We start from the raw sequence: 26412 nt of genomic DNA, 5'->3' as shown, positions 1-26412 counted from the left end.
AGAATGTTTCCTGGAATGTTTTTCCATTCTAGTGCTGTTTGCAATCACATCTCCAGCACCAATCACCCTACTAGAATATTTCTGGAATAACACAAAGTCAACCACTGTTACATTGAAGATGTCCATAGTGAATTACCTGAACAACATAACCTCCACTGAGTTTCTTCAAATTGTATGTGGTTAGAAAGTCTACATTATTTCTGTAAAAAAAATTAAATAATTGTGGGATTGGACCTTGGCCACCGGACCTCTTAGGTAAATACTTCAAAACTGATCTTTCAGGGTGAGTGATGTCAGCATGGAGAGCAGAGAGTGTAGTGGATTAAGAGCTGAAATATGCTACATATCTGGGAAGTGCAGTAGGTACTTCCTTCCTTGTGGATAAGGTCCAAAGATTTATTTAGCATCATAAATTTGTTATAGGCTCCAAATTCCTCACATTTATTCATCAACAAATAGGAGCTGGGAACTCTGCTAGACCTGGGCTCAAGCACTCAGTGAGAAAGGCAAGTATAAATAAAAAAATATAAGTGTGTTATTAGAACAAGTAGGGGTTGTCGTGCTCAAGTGTCAGAAGCAGGAAGACGGCTGCCAATGCAATCCCAGGCAGTAGATGGTTAAGAATTTTTGTCCTTATCCCAATATAATGTCATCGTTCCCAAAGCCTAGCTTGGCCTTCATAGTCAAAATATGGCACATTTCTTTGACACTTATTTACACAGTGATGGCAAGTCAACCAGAGTGTCTCCTACCTCTAAATCTCCCTCCTCCTTCCTCTTCCCTGTCTGTCATTTGTAGAAGCTTTCAAATGGGGCATAAGAAGTAGGAAATAATGAAGAACTGTCTGTCTGCCACACAGACCTACAGAAGCCTTAGGTGGATGGTATGTCTTCTTTCCAGCCCTTCAGGAAGGAAGGAAAGGAACATCTTTGGAGCCTGTCACAGTTCTTTGTTCTTCTTTGTGCCTTGGATACATGCCTTGACCTGCCAGTGTCACTGGCTTTCCTGAGTGACAGTAGAAGCTTCTCTCTTTGCAACGCTCAGCTGTGTTTGCCAAATAGGATGAAGCAGCTGAGGACTGGAAGAGGATCTCTCATCCCTGCTGTATTTACAACCAGCTTGACCTTCATAACGACTCAGTACCATGTAATCACAGCAGCTGACTTGGCCCTGGAGCTTCACCAGTGGCTCAGTGACATGGGATTGCTGAGGTGGTGTTTGGCTCTGGAGATGTGCTCCCCTTCCTACTTATGCTTGCTATCTCACCCAGATAAGCTGCCCAGGTAAGCAGAGTAATACCAGTGTACGTGGTGTCACTTGCCTTTTGACCTGGAAGCCCGGGAAGCCCATTGAATCCATCTTTGCCAGGCAACCCCTAAACAAGAGAAAATCATAAGCTGTAAGCATCTGTTCTTTAAACAGCAAGCTCAGCATAAGCATGCTCAGTTTGTCCCTCTTGCCACTGACCTAAGTTTAAGAAAAGAAGAACTGTCTCATGCATTTTGTTTTGACTCTATCCCTGCTGTGACTCAAAATGTACAAAAGTTCTCACAATGCACGTATCTGCTCAGCCCTTTTTCCAGTATCCCAGTTTTGGTGAATGACCACTGGATGTCAGTGTTGTTACAGAGGAAAAACAGTATAGAGATTAATTTTTTTTTTTCCCTCACTGTAGATTCTTAAATAACTTTTAAAATTACATTTTTACTTATCTCTACTTTAATAGAGACTATAAGTCTCTATTATCTGTAGCTATAAAGATTTCTTAAAGTTTATTTCTCCTTTTAAATATTGGTAATTTCTTATACAATACATAGACTCCTGAAATTAAATTACGCAACACATAGTGACAGAATTGTTCAGCCAGATAAGAATTAAAATTACTTCCCGTAATGCATTTAAAATGGTGAGAAAAAGTTTTGTCCCCTTTCCGAGTGTCAGTCAATCCCCAAATACTGCAGGCTGTAGATGGCATTTCTTAATACTAAGTATTTCATAATTCATCTTTCTTGACTTGACAGCCAACAGAAGTTGCTGTGTTCTGCTAAATCTCAGATTTGAATTGTGAGCTCTTTGGCCTGATTCAGAAAACACCAGGTTTGGAAGAACAATATCTTGCCAAATGCAAAATGAGTTTTGAAAAGTATCATATAAAAGAAAACATCATGATCTCAGTGTGCAGGAATAGCGGAACTGCATCTGGTAAAATTCTTATTCACAAAAGGCATCAGAGGTTGACATCTGCATTAAAGGCAACACTGTTGGAGCCCACATTAAAACCTTATGTGCAGATAAGCTGCGGGAAAGGAAGCAACGGCTTGACATTTAAGTATCTGAAGTCATGGGGAGCATGGAGGCAAGGGAAGCAGTTCCTCAACACTTACAGCTGGTCCTGGTGGTCCGGTTTTACCAGAAACTCCAATTTCTCCTGGCAGTCCCTGAAAAATGAAACCAGAACAACAACAGCAACAAAAAGTCAGTATTTCTGTCCTTTGCAGCTACCTCAATGGAAGTTGCTGCTTTCAGTTTAAACGCAATTTTCCCTTCCACAGCAGCCAGGTCTCTGCCGTGGGGGTTCCTGTAGACGTTGACTTATCCCCAGGTAGCACTGACGTGGTTCCAACACTCGGCACAGGGAAGCTGTCCTCTAGGACCAGCTGTGGCTTTTCAGTGGGAAAATACAAGAGAAAACATACATTGCCGAAGTCCCTGACTCAGTTCCCACTGAAACCTATGATCTAAACTTCTCCCCAGCTATTTTTCCCTCTCCTTCCTATAAAACAAACAAACAAGCAAGCAAGCCTGTTTTCTTACCGGTGCTCCAGGTGGTCCAGGGGGTCCAGCAATGCCTGGGGGTCCTGGAGGTCCCTGTAAGAGAGGAAGCAAAATCAGTTTATCAAACTCTCTGATTGTGGCTGAAACCCTCAGGTCTTTCCCTGTGCAGTCAGGGTCCTGTTTGAAAGAGCAAAAGCGCTGAACTTTGTTTCATTAACTTCTACCAAAAAAATGCAGGATGCCAAACTGAGCTCCCAGGGAACCACGCTCATGAGCAGACCAGGATCTCCTGCTTAAGCCACTGATTACTACTCCTGCAAGGTGAGTTCCATCCTCTGCTCCAGTACAAGAGATGGAGGAGTTGAAGGCCATCAATGGTAACGTACAACACAAAGCTGGTCTAGTGGGATCCCTTGTAGCATCCGGACTAATTTAATCTTGATTAATGTTGTTTCAAAGTGAACAATTTACTTCTGCGAAAAGATCTCTGAAGTAACTAATGAATGGAACAGGCTTGTCGTTTGGGCTTTTTATGTGAGGGGTGAGCGTAAAAATATGAATCCAGGAGTGTGGAGAAACAATGAAGTGGATCAGGTGTTCAAAACAAATGCACCACCATTTTAGTGCTCTACATTAACCTAATTGATAGTAAAAGGTCCTCATAAACTCATACTTCAATGCACATATTTAATTGGAAATGTCCTAACAGTCTTTCTTACTCATTTCCCTGCAACAGTTGTTTCCCTTCGGGAAAACATTCTCTCAATAACCATCCACTTTTCAGAGGGATTTATTTTTGTGTATTGAGCGAATTATTAAATTTAACTTCCTAGCTGAGAAATTTGTTTCCATACTCGACAGATCTTAACAGGTTGCCTGAGTTGCAGAGGTGTTTGTTACTTCCAGCTTTCACTGTAGACAAGATAGGATTTCTCCTGTGCTCAGAATGAAGCATGTGTTCATGTATTTTTTGGATCAGGACCTAAGCAAACAACATGAGGATGGATGTGAGAAATGGATATATAACTGAGTTGAAATTTTACCCTGGCTGTCTCTTTCTGTCTTTCATTTTCAGTTTTCAGCATAGGGGAGTTCTGGTGTGTTTGTACTTAAAAAAAAAACAACAACAAACACCCCCCTTCTTCCCTGTGCCCAAACTCTATTTAAAGAATTGAAACTGAGCTACTCATTCAAGATAAAAAATGACCAGTCAGCGTTTTCCCTGCTGGACCTGTGTCCAGCATTCAATGTCCCAAAGCACAGCTTTTGTGATTAAGGTATTACGAGTCAATATTACCATTTCTCATTAATGGAAAAATGTAGCTGAAGAGAAGAAAACGGTGTAAAAACGTGATGACAAGGAGTTGTTTGTGGCATGGTTTGACAGAGAAGGTAGCAGATAAACAGTCTTTTTAGAATACACTTAAAAAACTCAGCCAGAAGAGAAGACAGCCTCTCACCAGTAGATGGGGCAAAGCGACCAAAAAAAGGGACTTGCAGATGCACTTGGCTCCCATGATCTGCTTTCGCTGCCACTCAGAACAGACATGGAGTCATCTCACCAACAACATTGGCATTTGTGGAGTGCCTCAAATGCGAGCACAACTAAAAAATCCCCAGAAAAATGTGCCTTGGGATGCACTGATGCTGCTGACCATAATTCCTAGGGAGCCTTGCATTGGCTTCTGGGGACGTTGGTTGAGCTGCTGTTGGAGAAGGGGCCGTGCTCTTAAAGAGCTCTAGTCCCATGACACCTGGTTGAGATCATCCATCATTTAAAAAAAGACTTTGCCATTCAAAGAAAATAATCAACAGTCCAAGTTAGCCCAGCACAAGAGAAAATAGCACATTGCAGACAGAAATGGATGGAGTGACCTCAGATGTCAGGGACCTGGAAGTTCTGCTTGGCCCTACTCCACCTCTACAAGGATGCTAGTGCTGAGAGGCCCTGCAGAAGATATTGGCTCCAAGGAGGGGCTTCCATGGACAGTGGGTGCAGTACTGGGAAGGAAAGAAAAGGTACCTTTAGAAAAACAACAACAAACTGATCCAGCAGCAGAGTGGACTATGCATTAAGTGCAGGAAAGAAAGAGAAAGGAAAGAAATTTACCTTTACAGACTTTCCTTGCCAGTTCTATTGGTTCCTCCCTAACAGCCCAATTTTGTTGTCCCTCTGCCAATAACTCAACCATTTCCCAATATCAAACACATAATCGCCATGGTCCTACAACAGGGAGCTTCTATCAAGAGGTGAAAAATCCCAGCCAGGACCCAACCTCAGCCCAGGCAACCCTAAGTATTATGTAAGTTATCCCACACGGTACAGAGAGGGATCAATCTGACCTAAAAGCAAAGTCTCACTCAAGCATCTGTCAGCAACCAGCATAATCCCTGGAACATGACATGTAACTCTTGATATTCTCACTACCCAAGACAATTTCTAATTATTCCCTTAAACTTTCTATATTCTGGACCACAATAACCTTATGCAACCTAAGTCTTGAAATGGAAGCACACTGATTTTTACCCTAAATTGCCATTAATAATTCCATTTCAGTGCTCTCCATGAGCGCAATCATCCAGGACATCATGCCCAAGACTGGTTTACTCAGGTAGTTTCACCACATGTTGCACCAACAAGCGTTACATCCACTAATGGAAAGCTCTTCTGATAAAAGGCTCTCTGAGATGGACGTAGAAAGAACAGCTTTACCTAATGACCACGAGTATCTCCAGGAGATACACAGGATGCTGACAGCCTGCTCCGGCTGACTGCGTACACCAGTACCTCTACTGTCCTGATGGATTTCTTGCTTTCTGCAGCCTGGGCTGCAGCAAAGTAACTGGGACACAGAGAAATAAAATGGCAGGATGACATCAAAGTTGCAGAAATACATCGTACATGTTCTTTGTAGAGCCCTCCCCTTACTCTCCAGAGCAAACCAGTTTCACTTGTCTATAAACTTCTGTTGTTGTAGCCCTTCTCCTGACTTCTGAGTGTATTTCAGATAAAGGACTTTTCTGAGTATTTAGAAATGACCAAACTGATGGCATTTATTTGTGATTTAAAAAAAAAAACACATAAAACAACAGCAGCAGGACAGCTTGTAACGTTTAACCGCAAAATCTCATGCCATCTGTTGTCTTTGCTTCCTTTTTTTAACTGACTCCAGATTAAAGTACCTGATTTAAGTGACCACCTTTTTTAGAGATCATTTGATGAATTATACAGATGAGAGTCCATTTCCCAAATCTAGTCGCCAGTGTTGTCCCTTTAAAAATCTGATCTAGACGAAAATAATTATAGAGTGTGGGTTTTTTGTTTTTTTTTTTTCTGACTGGTAAAGACTCTGATGTGTGCTTCCTAGATGCTGGAGGAAAAACTGATATATGGAAAGTTTATTCTAAAACAGGACTATACATATTCAGTTTGGAAAACCAATGCAGAACATGGATCTTTTATCAAAATGCTTAAACCAAAGTAATTTCAAACTGTTTTTATGAAACAGAAAGATTTAAAATGTTCATTAAAATCCAGATAGTCTGTGTCGTGGGGTGGGACGTCTTTAAAAACGTTGAGGGGAGTGGATTTTTTTAGGCTTGTGCTTCATCAGGCTCCATTCCTTAGACAATGTAATGCAGGGGAAGTTCTTGGGAAAGAAATCTGACACTCTCCATATTGGAGGAACAGCTGTGCATGTCCTCCAGGACCCACTAAAGGATGCTCTCCTCCTCCAGTGTGTACCTTGCTGAAAGACAGGCTGGGAAAGGCAGAGCTATTAAGATTTAGGTTCTGCACTCCCTGAGGAAGCTCTGAAAATGAACAAAAACCTTTGTCTGTGACTACATCAGTAGGCTGCTTGGCCTAAATCCCTTTTCATGAAAGGAGGGATGGCTGCTTTAGAGGGACATGAACAAATGCCATCCCAAGATGGAAACTGAAGTCTGATGGCTTTTCCAGATATCTGTCTCTGGAGGCAAAGCCTGCACAGACATATTTTCTGTATATTATTCCATGCTGATGACTGGATTCGCTTACACTATGAGAAAAGCTTAGATAAGCCCTTAACCCATGTCAAAACAGACTGTGGTCTGGGCTTTTTAGGCAGTGTGCCAGTTTTATGAAGGAGAATAATGTCCAGGACATGGAGGAGCATCCTGTCTGCTGCCACAATGATAGCAAAATGCATAACTACGGTGCTGACAGCCTTTTCCCCTCCAGTGCCTGCGCTTGTCTCCACTTCAAAGCCAATTGCTCTCTGCAATTGCACCTCTCAGAAAGTCCCCACAGACCTTTCCTGCTGGCGCTGCACTGTCTTCCCTTTATTTCCGCTTCTCTCCCATCAGAAATGAGGCTGCTGCAGCTGGTTTTGCGGAGCAATCCGCATGTCCCACTATGGAGACATGGCCCTTGCTACTCCAACGCTCCACTTCTCCTCTGCTGCATCCGAGTGAGTTCTGGGACCAGCTACTCCAATCTGCTCTTCCTTTCTCACCCCAGGCGCTACGTATCCACCAGCACAACTACTGTGGATTATTTTCAGTAATGCTGCATATTGCTCTCCTTGCTTAAGTCCTGCCTTATAAACCTAGATAAAGATTAGAGAATATAGAAAAAGGCTGTTGCTAATGGCACTAAAACCCAAAAGTTTAAAGAGCCAACAGATCTCAGCATTTACCTATGATGCATGATCTATAGTCAGCTTCAGTGACAGTGCTGTAATTCGTAAGTGGAGGAGGTCTCCAGTTATTTCACCAGGAGGCATTGTAATTGCAGTTACCAACATTACTTTTAAAAATAAAGTTTTTTCAACAAAAATTCTCTGAACTGTCTTTCCAGCTCCGTAAAAGTACTGGATAAAGTTGGCTTTGTACATAGAAGTCTCTCCAGGAGAATTTCTTGCTTCCAGTGAAAGGTAGCATTTGTTTAATTTCATCACTTAGTGTAAGAAATGGACACGATCTCTTTTGTCTACAAAGGAAGATTTATTTCCCTACGTGTTTTCTTTGAGTTGGTTTGCTGATTCAGTGTAGCAAATAAGAAAAACAACAAAAAAACCTCCTTATGGTTTTTTGTTTCAGTACTATTAGTGATCGGCACTGTTGAAGACTTTTTTTCCTTTATTTTTGTTAAAGGTATAGATCTTATTAAAGATAACTGTGAGCAATATCTCCCGATTTTGAGCAACACTGGCATAGTTTGAATTCAATCTGAGCTTTGCAGCTGGGGCCCATATCCTTTTCTTACATTTTGCAGTATTAATTTGCATTATAAAAAGGATGTTAAGGACACCGTACATTTCAGAGGGTATAATTTATTTCACGAATTAAGAAAAGCTGGGCTTAAGCACACACCCTACGGACAAGTCTATACTAATTAAATCACGGCCAGCTGCGACTGTAAAAGGTACAGCTTGTACCGATCTTCCTTGCAGGTGTCAGTTATACCACCAGGTTATCCAGCATAAAGCAAAGCTCAATAATAGCCCAGAGATATTGCAAGTGTGAGGCATGGCATTTTTGTTTAAACTCAAAGAGTTTTTACTTGTTTTGCTATCTCACAGTTGGACAGCGTGTACCTGCTCAGCTCAGGGAATTTAGAGAGTGGATCAGTGAACCGTTTGTAGGCACCTGCTTTAGGAGAGCTCAGGCTCCACTGAAGATATTAACTGGATCTTCATTAACAGGAGCTCAGACACCTGCATCCCCGTCCTTAATGCAACAACTGCTTGCATTTGGAGCTGAATTCCAGCCATGATAATTCAGTGATACAGCTCAGAGTGTCTGAGCCCTGGGAGCATCTGAGCTGTCTGAGCTGGGGCATCAGCTCCTCTCTCTGCTACGCCTGCGAACACAGCCCTTGTGGTTCACTTAGAGTACAGTCCCTAACTGCAGATCTCCTTCCTCCTCAGGATACCCCTCATGTCTAGAAAAGCATTTGCAAAGGTACCTCATCAACTGCCTTCAGCCCCTTCTCTGAACATTTCCTATCAACACCTGATGGGATAGACAAGGTATACCAAGATCTTGGGCAACTGTGCAGAAATGCATAGCCTTGTCGTTTCCCATGCTTGGTACCCATCCATCTACTTCAACTGAAAGCACTTTTCAGAAATGGTCATTTTTCAGTCTGCATTTGAACAGCCTACTGCAATAGAAGTTTAGCCCATGATTAAGGTTGTTGGAAACTAAAATAGTACAAATAAATAACAACAACATAAACGCATTATGAGTTCAGATGTCTGTGTCCTTGCTGAAGGAAAATTATTCATATCCAGAGAGGAAATAAGACCCAGAGTGTCTACTCCATGGCTTAATGATGTTGCAAGATGCATTGTTTCTAAAGGTCATTGGAAAATAAAAACTCATTTTTGGGGGTGCTGACTAGACAGCATGGAGCAAATAAAGACATGGACTGGTTCACCGCCACAGCTGATTTAGAAGGAAAAAGACCATTTTAAAATCTGGATTAAAATTTAGTTTGAGTTGGTGAGTGCAAGGACAGAGGCAAAACTAAGGCTACCCTATTGCCATAAATCATCCCCAGGCTAGCTGAGAAGTTGCCTCCTAGATGCTGCTTCAGGATTTGACACTTAACTCTCAAATATGACCACACCCAGTCAATGGTCCTTGAAAGACAGGTTGACATCATCTCAACTGCAGTTCATCACTGGATCTGCTGACCCTGCTCCAGAGTAGCTCTGAAGGTTGGTTCGCTTGCACAGCTGCCTGATCCTTCTGTGGCTCAGTTGGACTGAGCATGACAGCAACTATTTTTCTTGACAAAGCCCAAAAGTAACTTCAGATGTTTTTTTCTATGTCTTTCAGCAACAATGTGCCTTCTACAGCTCCTATATCCACTCCTTCCTTTTGCCTATACAGCTATTAATGGGGTAATCAGGTCAGAAAACAAAAGTATATTTAAATTTAAAATAGCAGAGGAAAGGGAGGTTATTTTAGTGTCCTAATCATAGAATAGTTTGGGTTGGAGGAACCTTCAAAGGTCATCTAGTCCAACCCTCCTGCAATGTGCAGGGATGTCTGCAACTAGATCAGGCTGCTCAGAGCCCCGTCCAACCTGACTTTGAATGGCCAGGGTTGGGGCATCTACCACCTCTCTGGGCAACCTGTGCCAGTATTCACCACTCTCATTGTGAAAAATTTCTTCCTTGGATCTAGTCTGAATCTGCCCTCTTTTAGTTTAAAACTATCACCCCTTGTCCTACGCGACAAGCCCCCTAATCTAGTTTATGTAAGGCCAACTCAAATTAGTTGGCCCTCAGCACTACGGAGATAGCAGAGGAACAGCTGACACAGAATTCCATACAAGAATATCCATCTAACTACAGCATAAGGAAACCGCTTTTCTTCTTGAGTATTTTTGGAACCTAGTCTGATTAAGAAAAAGAAAGCTGATAAAGTGCTTAAAAAAACTAACGTCATAAAAAGTGCTGTTAAGTTGAAAAGTAGTTCTGTCACAAACTGAATGTAAGCACCTTCTCCAAACAGAAATATGGAAAATTGCAGTAATATGTTCAGAACAGAGTGCCACTGCAGGAATAGGAACAATATTTTTCCATTCTTACAGTTAGCTTGGAGAAACAGTCAATTTAAGTATCCCTCGATGGGGCTAGCATTATATGCAGTTTTAATTAACATAAAATTTCCTAACCTTATTTAGCCTGTGCGGAAAGGAAAATTACTTAATGCTATGCAAGCAATTTTCTCAGATACATTTATAAAATCGGTAACACTTGCATATGTATTTTTTTTTATAGTTGCAAGGAACTTGAGCTGAGCAAGTGTGACATTGTTTGGGTGGATAGTGTCACATATCTCAGAAATAATGCATGGAGAATAATCTTCCCCCAAAAGCACCTCTCCCAATGGTTCAAAAGGCTTGGGAGGACCTTTTAATGTTATCCAATGGGAAAAACAAACAAACAAGAAAAAACCACAAAACTAACAAAATCTTTTAAATCCATTAGAAATACTGTCTTCATTCCTCTTGAAGGCTGCTGATGAAATACTTGCAAACCAGATACTGTATCAAAGGAAAAAGTCTTAAAAATACGTAAATCAGTATCAAGTGGTGTTTTGTTTGCTGCAGTACATCAGCAACAGCTGTAGTAACAGAGGCTCTTCATTCCTGCCCAAAACTTAACCAATTATTGAAACAAAATAACTAAGCCAAAGACCCAGTTCACTAATTTATTATTTAAAATGGAATGAATGAAAGTCTCAGTTTTATCCTGAGTGGTCAACTTAAAAGTGAGGTTGCCTCTTTCCTGCTTGAGGACATTCCCAAAGACATTTTTCTTATTGCAGGAGTGACCCTACAAAGTAACTTGGGTCAGCTGAGTTCAGCTACAAAGTTAACACGAAACCAAACCAGAGGCCAATGTCAGTGTTGTTGTAATACAGCACAGAGTGGGTTGATCCAAGGTGGAGCCAAATCCTCTCTGACGATGCTTAAGATATACAACACCATTTTGCCCTTATGGTGTTACAGATGGTGCAATTTGGAGCGCTATCTTGCCAAAAGCTTTAAACAAAGGAGCTAAGGGGTCATTAATTTAAGATGTCCTTCCTCACAAGGAGAATAAACATTTAGTTTTAAGCCCCTGTCTCTACCTTCCTCAGCAAGCCAACACCTATCCTCCTGTAACAAGTAGAAATGTGGGTATTAAAGCCACAAAACAGGCTTGTATTCAAAGAAGTGTGCTTTCTGAATAGCAAATACCTTTTAAACTGCTTCTTCCCTCAAGACTGTAGCACAGGAGGTGTATCTGCAATTTCCAATTCACACAGCCAGCAATTAACTGAGACACTGTCCTAAATATTACAAAACACAAATCATTGCTTTCCCTCTGGAATGATACTGTTCTATGCACAAGCAATGGGGAAATCACATGCAAAACACCTCCTTATGCCCCTGTTCAAAAATGTTGAAAAACTGTGGAATGTAAAAGTAATTGCTGCCAGACAGGCAGACTTCTCTCAATCACCACAGGATAAATTAGTTTGGCTTTTAAAGGAGAAATACCAACTTCAAAGGCAGTGCTGATGAGAACAAGGTCACGGCATGCTGCATTGCGGTTCCAAGGCACCTGTTGCCACAAAATACTTTTTTCCATATATTATGTGAAAATTAAGAAATCATGACTTACCTGAGGGCCGATCAGACCATTGATTCCTGGGAATCCTGGTTCTCCCTTTTTACCCTGCATGTTAACAGAAGAGTAAGTATTAGTCACCAGGGCAAAGACTGCTGCTGACTTTCCAAAGTCTTTCACCCCAAAACTGGTAAATCACCATAATGTGGGTACACAAAACACAAAGGCTAGAAACAAAGGCAACAGACACCATTTGGATGTGAAACTCCAGTTGTCTTTGACAGGTCTCTATCTCTCCATATTGTGATAACCCCCACAGATGAGGGTTGGTCTCATGCACATCTTGGTGTCTCTTACACTCCACAGTCCCACCTGGGTGCTGCAAAGAGGGGTCAGAGAAGTCACAGTGCTGTGATGTAGCCAAGGGAGGTACCATGTGTAGACACATGCTGAGAGGCACTTCCCTTGCTGCAGTCTAGCCCTTCACCCCTCCCCAACAAAGCCAAGCAGTGTCCCTTGTGTTCCTTGCATGGTCTCACGCATTAAAGAAAATAATTAAGAACTCTGGTGCATGGATGAATATAAAAGATTCACAATCTCTATGCCAGGAAACAGGAACCCATGAGGCTTTTCTAACTAGGGTTGGAATTAACACCAAGGGACAGAGCTCACTGATTCCTCTGCAAGCAAAAAAAGATTCCTCCAGAAGAACCTGAGAGCTTCGCTGGTGCAAGGACCTGGAGTACACCCTTGAGACAAGTTCACCTATATGGATGCTGCAGCACCTGTGTTCTCCACAGGTGTGACCTCAGAGAGTTCACAGGGAGAAGTCCTACACTAGAACAATGGAGGAAGAAAGGATGGAGTAAGGATGCGTGAAGTACTGGAGTTAAGGCAGAGGCTGGATTTTTTTCTCAATAGCTGACTTGCTGTGCTACTTTGGGTAAGTCAGTCATGTATTTTGTGATTCAGCTTTTTTGTAAAAATAATCTAACCTTCCCTGATGTATAATAGACACTGAATCATTAATACTTCTGAGGTTGTTAGTAGTATACTAGGAGGGTACAAGAGGAGTCATATAAATATCCGAGAGACAGAAAGAAGTCATTTTTTTTTCTCCCTCATTTCTCCTTCTCATCCAAACTGATTTTCTTTTTAGAAGGATATTATAATTAATCAAGTTTCACATCACCGATGATGTGATTGGTCACATGTGTAAGAGTCATAAATATAATTTTCCCTTTATTTTTCTTTATTGAAATATATCCAGAAACAACAGCTATCACCAACAGCTTCCTGCTGAATTAAATGAATGAAAGAGCTAAAACATCACAAACAAAACAAATTTTCATCACATTTTCCCCAATTTTGACTGAGATGCATTAGCTGAGGTGTCAGGATCTGACCTTTTTCTTATTTTTCTCCTGACAAAAAAGCATCTGTCATATACAGAAGAGTTTAAGAAGAAAATTAGAGTTCTAGAGGTCCTTGGGTATCAGGAGGAGTTTGTAGTCGTTTCCAGGACCCTAATAATACCAATAAAAATCTACATTATACACTCAAGTACATACACTATTCATGAATGCTCCTTCTACTTTTTCAATGTACATCTCTTCTATGCTTGTCAAAGCCAGAAAGAGCCCATTTCTAACCTGAAGGACTCATGTCACCACATGATCCAACATAAGTTTTCTAGTTAAAGATGCTCATTTTGGCAACTGCCAAGCTGACCATGCAAAGAACACTGTTAAAATGCTCATTTAAATAAATAAATTAGCTTGTGAATAGAGCATACAGGATGCGGTGTGTGGGGCCAGACATGGGAGATGAGTATGACTGCATGTCAGCTCCAGCTTCCCATCAACGTGGGAGCTACACGTCAAGGTGGTTGGTTCCACAGCTGTAACACTGAGGCCAGCATACAACACAGTGTAACAGATTTCTGCACGTCCCATCAACTTCATTGGTCACTGGGCACAATTAGCACCCACCTTGTACCTCCCCTTGCAATGTTTATGCATCTTCTTAGGCTCTAATTCAGAGACTGCATTAAAGGCAGGAACCTGACAGAAACATTTTTGATAACCCTTTGAAGGAGCATAAAGAAATTAACTTCCTAAGTAGCTACCCTAAATCAGATACTGCAAGTTGGAGAGCATGAACATACCCTGTTGTGTACTCTACACAAAATCACAATGGGCAATAGCTACATTAATGTTCAGGCCAACAAAATCCCAATGAGCCTTGCAACCCTGCAAGCGAGGATATGCAAGTAGTATACATAGACCTTCTTTTGGGGTCTACAAGGGTGTGGCTTTAGCAGTTTTACAGCTTAAGGGCGTTATCTGGTTACAGTTTGCTGAACTGCTGCTTTTTGGAAACTTTGTCCCACCTGTAAAATATTACTTGGGGAACCAGAGGAAGGTTGTAGCAGCACCACCTTCTCTCCCAATATATCTCAAAAGCCGAGAAGGAGAAGGACATTTTTTGCCTCCTGTGACAAGTATACGCCGATTGTTCTGTTTCCATACTGATGGCCAGGCACGCTAATCTGCAGCAGAAAGGAGAGCTTTGAGAGGAACCTAGCCTTTCCTTGGGTATAATGCTGAGAAACTCTGGTGCTTTTCAAACACTGAGAAATCCCTTAAAGCAACATATAATTACACTGACAGTGAGGCTGTGAATGTAATTACCCATTATGAACTGGACATTTTGGCCACTCAGAGGTTAGCCAAAATCAACCTACAACAGATTTGCTCCATAACATTACAGCCTGTCTATAAAGTGTAGAAATACTTGCTGGGAGAAATTATACCTATGAGAGCAAAGCTCAGCAAAATGTCACACTGCCTAATAATAGGACAGAAAAAAGCAGCAATTATGCTTTGTTACTTATAGTAAGAAACAGCTAAGTGTTTAAGAATATGTATATCCTTTGACCTTATGAAATATATGCTATCTGCCTTTACCAGCAATTTGAACAATAGCACAGTTAAAAATGTGTGGTTTATTGGAAATGGGTATATTTACCTTACTGACAATTACAGCTTCACTCTGGATTTAATCCATGCCATCAATCTCCTTTCCCTTCTTTTTGTTAATTTGCTAACATTTTGATTTCTGCATGGCTGAATTTGCTAGGGCAGGCAACGTTATCTGAGCATTTCAAGCACCCACAAATATATATGAACACAATGATCCATTGGAAAGATCTCTGCCATACAAAAGACAGGAAACCAAGGGAAAATGGTTGGCTCCACTCTGCTAAAGGGGAAATTTTGAAATGTATCACAGCCCAAGACTGTTTCTCATCTCACTGTACAATAGCCAGAATGGCCATGTATTTTCATAGCATGTTTTTCTCTGAGGTTGGCCCTCAAAGAGAGATGGATTTGGTACAAAGTACATAAGAAGTATCCTTAATTGTGAACAAATATGACTGCTAGTGTAAATGCCGACTATTATCTCTGTAAGCAAGATGGGATCCTAGGATTATCCCTTTCAGCCCAGTCTTTTTACCTCTACATTACTAGAGAAGCCAGAAGAAATCCAGCAGTGTTAATCAATGTTTGAGCTCCCTGAAGGCACCAGCCTTTTATAATCTCCATGTGTATTGGATAATGACAGTAAATTATGAAGTGAGAGCATCTCCCTAGCTTCAGGATGGCAAATACCATCAGGGTTGGCCAGCTTATTGGTGATTATTGGGGCTGTTGTGACAAAGAACAAAAAGGGCTATAAAGACTTGATAGAATCATAGAATAGTTTGAAGTGGAAGGGATCTTTAATGGTTATGTAGTCCAACACCCCTGCAGTGGGTAGGCACATCTTCAACTAGATCAGGTTGCTCAAAGCCCCGTCCAACCTGATCTTGAACGTTTCCAGGGATGGGGCATCTACCACCTCTCTGGGCAACATGGTCCAGTGTTTCACCACCCTCATTGTCAAAAATTTACTCCCTATATATCCAGTCTGAATCTGCCCTGTTTTAGTTTAAAACCATCACCTCTTGTACTCTCACTACAGGCCCTGCTAAAAAGTCTGTCCCCATTTTTCCTGTAAGCCCCCTTTAAGTACTGGAAGGCTGCAATAAGGTCTCGCCGGAGCCTTCTCTTCTCCAGGCTGAACAATCCCAACTTTCTCAGACTGTCCTCACAGCAGAGCTGTTCCAGTCCTCGGAGCATTTTTGTGGCCTCCTCTGGCCCCGCTCCAACAGGTCCATGTCTCTCCTGTGCTGAGGACTCCAGAGCTGGACGCAGCACTGCAGGGGGGTCTCACCAGAGCAGAATAGAGGGGCAGAAATCCCCTCTCTCGCCCTGCTGGCCACGCTGCTTTGGATGCAGCCCAGGAGACGGTTGGCCTTCTGGGCTGCGAGCGCGCATTGCTTTCTGGACGTTGAAAGAGATTGCACCTTGGGATTGGCTCCTTCCAAAAAGCCTACCTAATTTGCCGGGCAAACTTATTCTCTTCTCTCTGCTGGATTATTTACACATCTCCCCCTGGAGATACCAATCAACTATCTCTTTCCCTTGGACCATGTGGGTCTAAGGTTTTTCAAGTCAAGGGGAGTTCATACACAGAGAAATAAGAGTTGAAAGAGTGTTGACTGCCCATTTCAAGTTGTGACTAGCCAGAACAGGAACATCATATGGAACAACCGACTTAGGAGAGATGTGGGTCAAGAAGGGGAAAGTTAAATACATGTATTTCTGTCCCACCATCAAACACACAAAGAGCTCAGCAGCTCTCCAGAGATCTGATAAATTCATCTCCACCATGACAGCTAACAGGGATAAGCCTTTCATCTATTGGCAAGTGCTCTTAATAAATCTCTGGGTGGAGGGTGTGCCCTGAACCCAGTAGTCCCCACGTTTAACAGGATCCTTTAGGCTGTACTGTAAAACATATAGCACTTACTGAGACTCATAGCCTTGTAATCTAGTTGTAAAGAGTCAAGAAAGGTCTGTTACAATTTTTGTGCTGCTGTGACTTCAGGAATAAACATTCAGGACACGTTCAGGATGTGGACACATGAACATGAAAACCATTTGAAACATGACAGTTGAATCAAAGATGCAGAAGATACCCCTTTGTAACTCACTCCTGGAGCTGCACTTATTCCTCTTGCCTCCAACCTGACAGACTGTGACACTGAACTTTGTAATTAGCTCACAAAAAAAGGGGCTTGTAGCAAAATTTTACTAAGTTATCTCTATTTCTACATCCGACTCACTCTCATTCTGTGCTTTGCATAAATTACTTTGTGCATGAAGTTGAAAAAAGGGAAATTATTATTACTTATCTGCCTGACTCATGTACATTGGAGTCTTAAACATGGAGAAGGACATTCATTAAAGGTTACTATTTTAAAAAGATATTTTCCTTTTTTTTTGTCCGTAAGACTATTCTTACTATCCTATGAGGTTCCTGTATTTTTTTTCATTTTGCACTGGTAGTTCTTTGAGCATAGGAAAATTTTGATAATGCATATTTAGAAAACTAGGCTGCAGTACAGCACGTCAAACTCAGAATGGATCTAGGTAGCTGGTACCTCATGCCTATGTGGAAAGTACTGCTATAGGATAAATGTTTTCTCTTGGTTTCCTTCTCAAATTTCAATCACTTGAATGAACTTCCATCATTTCAATAAGAGGCAAATTTTTTAAATCCAAGCTATTTGGAGTACACTTCAGAAAAACTCTGTGTTTAAGCTGGATTACCCAAAGATCTGCATGCTTTCCAGGAGCATGCCATATATCTACATCTTTTGTGCCTGTCAAGCAAAAAAAAATTCACTTTATTTCCAACAAATATTTCAGCAGAACAGGTATCAAAAAACTGAAGAGCAGAATCAAAGTACTTAATTTCTCTTCAATTTCACAGAATAAAGAGGACATGAAGCGGGGAAAAAACCCACAAAACCATCTTAAATGAAACCAGACTCCCAGAGTTCTACCTCTTTTTCAGGCGGGTTTAGTAAAATCAGAGAAACGGTACTGTCTATCACTCAAAGGACTTATGGGATAGATGAGAACAGCAAAGCTGCTTTCTTCCCACTGTGAGCTCTTGATATGAGGGTATCATTGTCAAAATACAGACATCAAGTGCCAGGAACTTAGAAACAGCCAGCTAATCAAATGAACATAACCCAGTTGCCTGGTTCAGGTTGGAATTGTTACCTCCTGCCCTCAGGCAGGATCAAAGGATGGACGTGAATTGTCAGATTAGCAGTTCAGCAGATGTACCAACGTGCTGGTTTTGGCTGGGGTAGAGTTAATTTCCTTCACAGTACCTAGTATGGGGCTCTGTTTTGGATTTGTGCTGGAAACAGTGTTGATAACACCGGGATGTTCTCATTATTGCTGAGCAGTGCTTACACAGAGTCAAGGTCTTTTCTGCTCTTCATACTACCCTGCCAGCGAGTAGGCACAAAAAATTGGGAGGAGACACAGCTAGGACAGCTGACCCCAAGTGACCAAAGGGATATTCCGTACCATATGACATCATGCTCGGCAATAAACTAGGGGGAAAGTTGGCCAGGGGACTGCTGCTTGGGGACTGTCTGGGCATTGGTGAGTTGGTGGTGAGCAATTGTTTTCATTTGCATCATTTGTCTTTCTTGGTTTTATTTCTCTCTCTTTATTATTTTCCTTTTCTTCTTCTTCTTCATCATCATTATTATTATTATTAAATTATTAAACTGTTCTTATCTTGACCCATGAGTTTTCTCACTTTTACCATTCTAATTCTCTTCCCCCCCATCCCACTGCAGTGAGAAAGCGGTTGTGTGGTGCTTAGTTGCCAGCTGGGGTTAAACCACGGCAACTGAGGAGACTTTGCACATATTTCCTGTGCCTGTAAGACACCTCAAGACGTGCAACTAAAGCAAGCTAACAGCGAAGTGCTTTTAAATGCCTGAAAGATGATCTGTCTTTGCAGCTTATGCTCCTCTTAATGTGTTTCCACTACAGGGCTACTCCCCAAAATGTAAGCAGCCCTCCGATTAGCTTTCCACATTAAAGAACTATGTCTGTGAGTGTGCATTATTATAATTACATTGAAAACACATGCTCCGTATCAGAGCTCCTGGGAATGGGCTGCAGGAGGGAGAGATTTATATGCAACAAATTTAGCCTATGATAAATTTGGCAATCAGATCACTGTAATATCATCAGCTTTTTTTCAGACCGCAACACTCCCTTCACTCTCTGCCCCCAAACATGTCTGGTTTCATTTTTTTCTAAATAAAACATTAGGAAGATTCTCTATCACATTCTTCAGTCAGCTCAGGTGCCTTTCTCTTTCTAATGCCAACTAGGGTCCTGTAGTGTCTTCTTCAGCCTGTTCCCTGCTCCCTCATCCTCCTGCAGAACAGCAAATCCCAGGTTTCAGACACACTTCCTGTGACTCACCAGCAACCTTTATGCTTTCAAGAACAGCTGTGAGTATGCCCTCTTTTGTCCATAACTTCTGGAAAGTTTGTCTGAGAGTAACATGGTGGTGCTCTAAATAACTTGGAGGTGACCTGCTGGGTATGGCTGGGCTATACCTAAAGTTCTCAATGCTTGCAGATAGCAAGGCTGGTTTGGTGGCAAGCCCTCAAAAGGCACCAGAGACATAGAATAGAATCATAGAATCATTTTGGTTGGAAAAGGCCATTACGATTGTCGAGTCCAGCCGTTAACCTAACACTGCCAAGTCCACCACCAAACCATGTCCCTAAGCACCACATCTACACGTGTTTCAAATGCTTCCACGGATGGTGACTCAATCACTTCCCTGGCCAGCCTGTTCCAATGCTTGATAACTCTTTCAGGGAAGAAATTTTTCCTAATATCCGGTCAACAAGCCAAGTCTTATAAGAAGCCAGGGCTGAAGCCACCAATGAAACTGAGGCATCATGATCCCATCCGTGTCCTCAATGCTGGACTATGCTGTTAGAGAACCTTCTTGTTTGGGTGTGTGCAAGAGGGTTCACTACAGCTCTGAGTTATGCCTTCAGAGCCTGCCCTCACCTCACATCCAATCATTTAAAAGCAGACTCAAACAAATATTGGAGGAGATTTCTGCTCTTGGCATTTTAACTTCTAAGCCTGTCTAGAGAAACACTTGCTTTCTGCAGCCAAATTTATGTAAGATGATAATCAATGCCTGGATTTATAATTGTGCTTTGTCAAGAACTGTACTAATGGTGAATCAGTAGCATCTGCTAATTTGTTCTCTCTCCCACATGTAGGTTGCCCATGTAGATCCAGCAAGCCCAGGATTTTGATTCATCTCACATATTCAGTCGTTGAATAATGGCCTTTAATTAAAAAAAAATATATCTATCCACCTAAGATGCCTGGTGACTAATAAAGACCCTTAGGAGTAGTCTAACTAGCTAGACACAACAGAGTCCGGGGAAACATTCAAAGACAGTATGGATCAAATGATAGCTGTAATCAAATGATCATTAGCAGGAGCACTTTGTGTCCTGTTGCAAATAGTCATGGATCACTGTCCTTTACCCAGATAATATGCTCTATTAATCTTACTCAAGAAACAGTGTTTCACAGCAGGCTTTAAAGCTAGGCCAATTCCAAACTTGTCAGTGCATAAGTAAAGCACAGCACAGTTGTTTGCTAAAGTGATACGGTGATATTTTCTGAAGACTGGAAAAGTACAAAAAAGCAAGTAAATGCCCTTTTCCTCTATGGCATTTACACGAGACTGCATGCCACATCTTCCCAGGGAGAAGATTCCTAAAAGTCAAGCTTACAGCTCAATTTAATATCATGCAATTCAATTGAAAGTCTGTAGAAAAACACCTACCAAGGTATGTATTTCTTCCCTGTACTGTCCTTTGCCCGGAACCCTCCTGTGCTCACAAGTAGCACTCTTACATCCACTCTTTTAACAGCACTGGTGCTGACTCAAGTGCAAACCGTTACAGGCAACCCCCATGATCTCATCTATAGATTAAGCTGTGATCAAGTCTCTGTGACTCCTTAAAAAAGTAACCCATCAAACAGCAGTACAGAGACAGAAGTGATGGCCTCTACAAAGGTTAAGCAGGTATCTCACTTCCACCCTTATCTGTTGTCTAGTGAGATGTTCTTCATATGAATGGGCTGAAACAAAGAAAGACGGGTTGAGAGAATGCATGTATTTGACTTCCAGGACAATAGCATTTCTCTGAACTTTCAGTCTGCCCATATTATGAGTGGCTCTACACAGAGTCGTATCAAGAATCCTCTTGGCAACAAGGATCAAGGTCAGGTTGGACAGGGCTCTGAGCAGCCTGATCTAGTTGAAGATGTCCATGCTCATTGCAGGGGGGTTGGACTACATGACCTTTAAAGGTCCTTTTCAACCTAAAGATTCTATGATTCTATGAAGGAGCAGACATGAAGACAAGAGAGCAAATGACAAGAAAGAAACTTTCCTGGGGTCCCACAGGGTACTGCATACAATCAGTGGACTCCAAGAGGTACTGAATGTTGCTGGAACCACAAAGAGGGAATAGAGGAAAGGATCTGGGCATCCAGAACCATTACATAAGTAGAAAAGTATATGTAAAGTGAGTCAAAATACCAAACCAAAGCCATCCCCAGCCTCTTGAGACTTAGATTAAATAAAAACAACAACTCACCCTTTGACCTGGTAAACCAGGGACTCCAGGCTTGCCTTCCAGACCAGCCTCTCCCTTTAAAAGTGAAAAGTTTTAGAAAGTTAACTGAGTAAGAAAAAGTAATGAACTATATAACCATTTCCTAACTGTTTTGTACTACCTTTACTGCATGGCTAGCTAGACAAGTCTTACCTGATAACTATGTTGTCCTGTGAGCAGAAGGGAATAAGAAAACAAGACAGAGAAAAGTGGCAATGCCCTGATTATATACAGAGCACACAACTATATTTAATTTACATAATTAAACCCAGATTTACCTAAGTAACACATCTTCACAATGCCATCAATTTTAGAAAACCCAATCAACAGTGAAACACAACAAACAATTCAAAAGCAAGAAAATACAGAGTATTTTCAAATGAGGCAGCAGTGACAGTCTGAACTGAGATATCCTGCAGAGCTGGTTTATAAAATATAACTAGAATAAGCTATAATTAAGCCAAAATTAAGAATGCTGGCATGTCTAGATTCTTGTAAAAATTGTGTTGAAACACAAATACACATACCCAATTCTTATTTTTCATCCACAAAATATTTTAGCCAGGACCTTGTGGCATAAAGCCAAACGTCCTCTGACCTTCATTACATGACAGCTTACAAGTTAACAATGAGTGTCTCTCAGAGGTGTGCTGAATGGCCATACAGCTCTGAAGGACAATCAGGTTTTGCACGACAACAGCCTTGAGGTGAAGTCTGCCTCTACCCGATAACTGCTCATGTCCCGGGTGCCACCTCCGTACATTCAGAGTGGTCATCCTCAGCAGGAGACCTTCTCTCAGCAGTGAAGACAACAGGAGGCTGGGGGAACTGTTTTAAGTTCTCAGTGCCTGAATAATGTATAAGATTTTGCAGGTATGCTTCACACTAGTCTAAGTTTCCGTTTCCGGGAATTCCAAGCAATGAGAGAAACAACTTACTGGAGGCCCAGGAAGTCCAGGTTGGCCTTGTGGTCCTCGTGGCCCCGGCTCTCCCTACAGAAATGTTAGTTTTTTTAAAAAAGTTAAAATCTCTGCATGAAACATTATCTGAGACCATTAGTCACGTTGGCCATCTTTACAGGACCTATACCACCCCTTTCCCTCATAGGTCCTAAAGAACCAATGAAGAGACCAGATGGTTTTCTCCTTAATCCTTCAGCTACTTGAATTATCAGCTCTTATTAGGCTGCACACAGACTGATCCACCCACACTCAGCAGGCATTTATCCATAACTGGGTCTTTGTTTTTTAAAGGTAGTAACACTACCAAAAACCCTGGGCTATCCTGGATATTCCAATAAAACACTGTGGGTTGGGGTTCGGTGGTGGAGAAAAGCAATTCTGGAAAAACAGCTTCCACAGACATTTCCCCTGAGCCAGCACAGCTGTGAAGGGATTTAAAGTATCATTTATATGATGCATATCATTCTATTAAATAACAGTAAAATAAAATTATGTACCTACCAACACAAAAACAAAATTTAAATATATTATTTATATGTAGGACTAACAGACTGAAGCAATGGGTGTCTCTCCCCTATTGGAGTGCCCAGGTTCAGAGACAAACTCAGCATAAAACTAAAATACAGTTTAACTTTCCTATTAACACTTCCCTGGATTTAAAGAATTGCGTAACTGACTCTCCAATTTTTACTTCTCATTCATGTTATGTTCACCACATCTGAGAAGGACATTGCCTTTTTTCCTTTCTTGTTTATTTTCTCCACTGTAAATAGGAAAACCTGTTTCTTGATGGCCTGACAATGCTTTTATCCACCTTAATTTTGAACTATTATTTTAAAACAAAACCTAATCTAACAAGCAACTGAACTACATAAAAGTATCCTTGCAATGGAAGAATAGGTAATGAATCTCTCTTACTTGGTCTCCTTTTAGGCCTTCAGTATGCACCTGCAATAAAAATGCAGAGTCGTAAAAGATAAAAAGAGGAAAGACAACGCAGAAGGTGCCGCAGTGTATTTTTCTCCCCTCGCCGTTCCCTCAAGACGCATGATAACTGCTGCAGCTCCCCAAATACTGTTGCAGGCTGGAGGATTATTTCTATTTAAACAGCTCAGACTGACACATGGTTTGCTCAATCAGTTGCCTAAGAAGCGATTTCTGTGGCTGCATAGACAGTAAGAACTTAGTTCATTATCTCATTGGTATAGGTAAGTTAGTAAATTCCCCAGCTCTTGTCTTATTTTAAATTATAAAGATCTTTTGAATGCAGAAGGCATCATATAAATAGCAGGCTGACTTTGGATATGGTCATGCTCAGCCTGTTCTCCACCCACCTCCTGGAACTTTAAGCTCATTTTCGGGTTTTATATGTATCTCTCAAAATCTCTTTGCAACTACTGTCACATCACTTATTTCACGTTTAAGGAGGACAGTAAAAGGCTCTTACCTAAACATATTTTTTTTCAGAGCTCTCTCCTTCTCCCTCCTTTGCTTTCTGCCACATTCGGGGTAAGGAAATTGCCTGCTGCCTTTCTTGTGATTACCAGGGAGCTTCTCATTCCTGTCTTTAGCACCCAGTCCTTTGGCACAGTGCTACAGTTAATGTTGCTGGTATCAGTGGCCCTTTAATGCTTTCTACCAATAGTCCAAGAATGCTGTTTCCTAATTTTGATCCTAATTTTTGGAAAGTAAAAGGAATACTCCCCAGCTGCTTTGTTACCAGCCCCTGCAGAACTCAGTTCTAGACTTCTCTGCATACTTTGTGGTAAATCTTCTTTCTCCATTCACTTGGAGATGACCTCTTTGTGAGAACAATGCTAACCTCTGGACATCATTATGTCCCTGCTAGTGATGCCTCTGGCATCAGTGAAGGTATTGCTGAAGGCAGAAGGATGCACAAAGGCATGTAAATCTAGTGCCACAGAAAAGATCAACCCCCCTCCTATTTTCTGTTTTCTTTTACATCACTGCTTTCCTGATTTCAGAACATCAGGTCCTAGTTGTCTCATATTCCACCAGGACTTTTTCAGATATAAGCCAAGGAAAGACCATTGCCCCTCATCAGAAATTGCATTTTCCTTCTCCTGACCCAACTCTCACATCCAGCCCATGACAAAGGCACTCAGTAATTCAATTCCATTCTGAACTTTCATTTGCTTTTCATATTTTCACAAGCTCTATTTTCCAAAAACCACTAGGCATCAGCTCAACAACTGTCCTGGAAACTGCACAGTGCTGTCACAGTATTGCTCTCTCTGATGCACCAGAGGCAATGCCTTCATTGCCTCTTCAAGTCCTGATCTTCACATTTCAAAATCTCCCAAAATTGTGGCAGTGCATCTCCTTGTTGGAACCCATCATTTGCCTTCTTCAAAAATCTTCACTGCCTTAAACTTCACTTTTTTTTGAAAAAAATATTTAAGAACATATCTCATTTAGTAAAGTCCTCCCACCCACACCTTCTCTCCTCATGAAATAATACCTGCAATGTTTGAGAAAGCTAAAAAAATTCTTACTGAAGAACCAGGCAATCCTGGAAGTCCTGGTTCACCCTGCAGGGAAACATGAAAGAAATGAAAAAACATAACATAACACAAAACAGCACATAGCACAGCGCATAACATCACATAAACCAAAAGAAAACCTCTGAGCATGTTTTCCAACTGCTGTTGTACATTCTTATTTTCAATACCATCCCGTAATTAACGCATATGAACATGTAATCCCAATCAACTGTTTTCTCTGCCCTGCAGATGAATACATGTAGGAACTGGTTGTGCTCTGTGCTACTGTGATGTTATACATTGATTTTCATGACACTTAGTGACAGAAAATGAATGACGCACTGGATGCACCATAACATTAAATTTGAGCTTCAAAAATATTATAATTGGTGTACACATACCACACAAATAAACCTGATTGATGCTCAGACCCCTAACAGAGTCTGCAGGATGGATATTTAGGGGCCAAAATGCTTTTGTTTGTTAATGAGAAAAAAATCTTTGCAAAAAGAAAAAAGTGGGTAATGGTACCATTTTCACCAAGTCATTTTATAGAGCAAAATCATGCTATAAGTGCTTGCAGGACACTGAGATGTTACACCCTCTTTACATGCTTTATTGCCATCTAGGTTATCAATTTGTTCCAGCCCATTTTTCTCCAGCAGTGTCCACCATTTCCATTTATTATGCTTTAAGACTAAGTGTCCAGAAGGTATATCCTTTACTTTAGGTACAGACTAATGCAAAAAATAGCATATAGCTTCCTTTCACACTCTATTTATTCATTACTCATGTAGGTCTCCGAATGAGCCAGCATATCTTTCATGCTCTTTCCTCTTAAGACAAGTTTAATTACTATTTGCTTCTTATTCTAAAGAGAGTCCATACTATGCCAGGAGGACTGAAGAGACACACATCAGCTGCACTGGAAATAATGGAGCAAAGAGCTCAACACCTTCTGGAAGTACCAAATGCAGTCACTTCAGAGATACAGATGAAGGGTTATGAACTCAAGACTGCTCTCTACTGCAGACATGCTGGAGCACAAAGATCTTGTTGCTTATCACCTCAGTGGATACCTGCTCGTAGGTGTTTCTGAAACCTCACCTATAGCTGTCGAACCTGAGTGGGAAAGTAAAGGGAAATAGATTTGCTTCTGATCTCAGCATCTCACTGCCTTATCTGGAGGAGAAAAGGGGAAAGAAAATCCAGAATTGGGCATGCCTTTCCACTCATGCCAAAGAACTGGGTAGGAAATACCAAAACTACAACATCAACTCTATCAGAGAGGGAAACATAAGTCTGCCCTGGGAACTCCATCAACTCTAAAATAATGAGGTCAAAATTGCTGCTGAGAGCAGTGACTAATTATTTTGCAGGTAAGAGGGTCGGGCTTGTTTGAT

General features: G+C 41.3%; 1 protein-coding gene across 1 annotated transcript in view; it reads right to left on the bottom strand.

The window, feature by feature from the left end:
* COL22A1 (collagen type XXII alpha 1 chain) overlaps positions 1–26412 on the bottom strand; it is a gene marked incomplete at both ends in the record, with an annotated part of 226292 nt that overhangs the window by 62933 nt on the left and 136947 nt on the right. The window contains 8 exons of the mRNA XM_082015057.1: positions 1322–1375; positions 2385–2438; positions 2815–2868; positions 11946–11999; positions 21526–21579; positions 22482–22535; positions 23424–23453; positions 25022–25057. Coding sequence (XP_081871183.1) covers positions 1322–1375; positions 2385–2438; positions 2815–2868; positions 11946–11999; positions 21526–21579; positions 22482–22535; positions 23424–23453; positions 25022–25057 — 390 coding nt within the window. The remainder of the gene's footprint in view (positions 1–1321; positions 1376–2384; positions 2439–2814; positions 2869–11945; positions 12000–21525; positions 21580–22481; positions 22536–23423; positions 23454–25021; positions 25058–26412) is intronic.

Source organism: Phaethon aethereus (assembly GCF_964289735.1).
Source record: "Phaethon aethereus genome assembly, chromosome: 2".
NCBI lineage: Eukaryota > Metazoa > Chordata > Aves > Phaethontiformes > Phaethontidae > Phaethon > Phaethon aethereus.
Note: the sequence above shows the minus strand (reverse complement) of the source record. Positions and strands in the feature narration are given on the sequence as shown.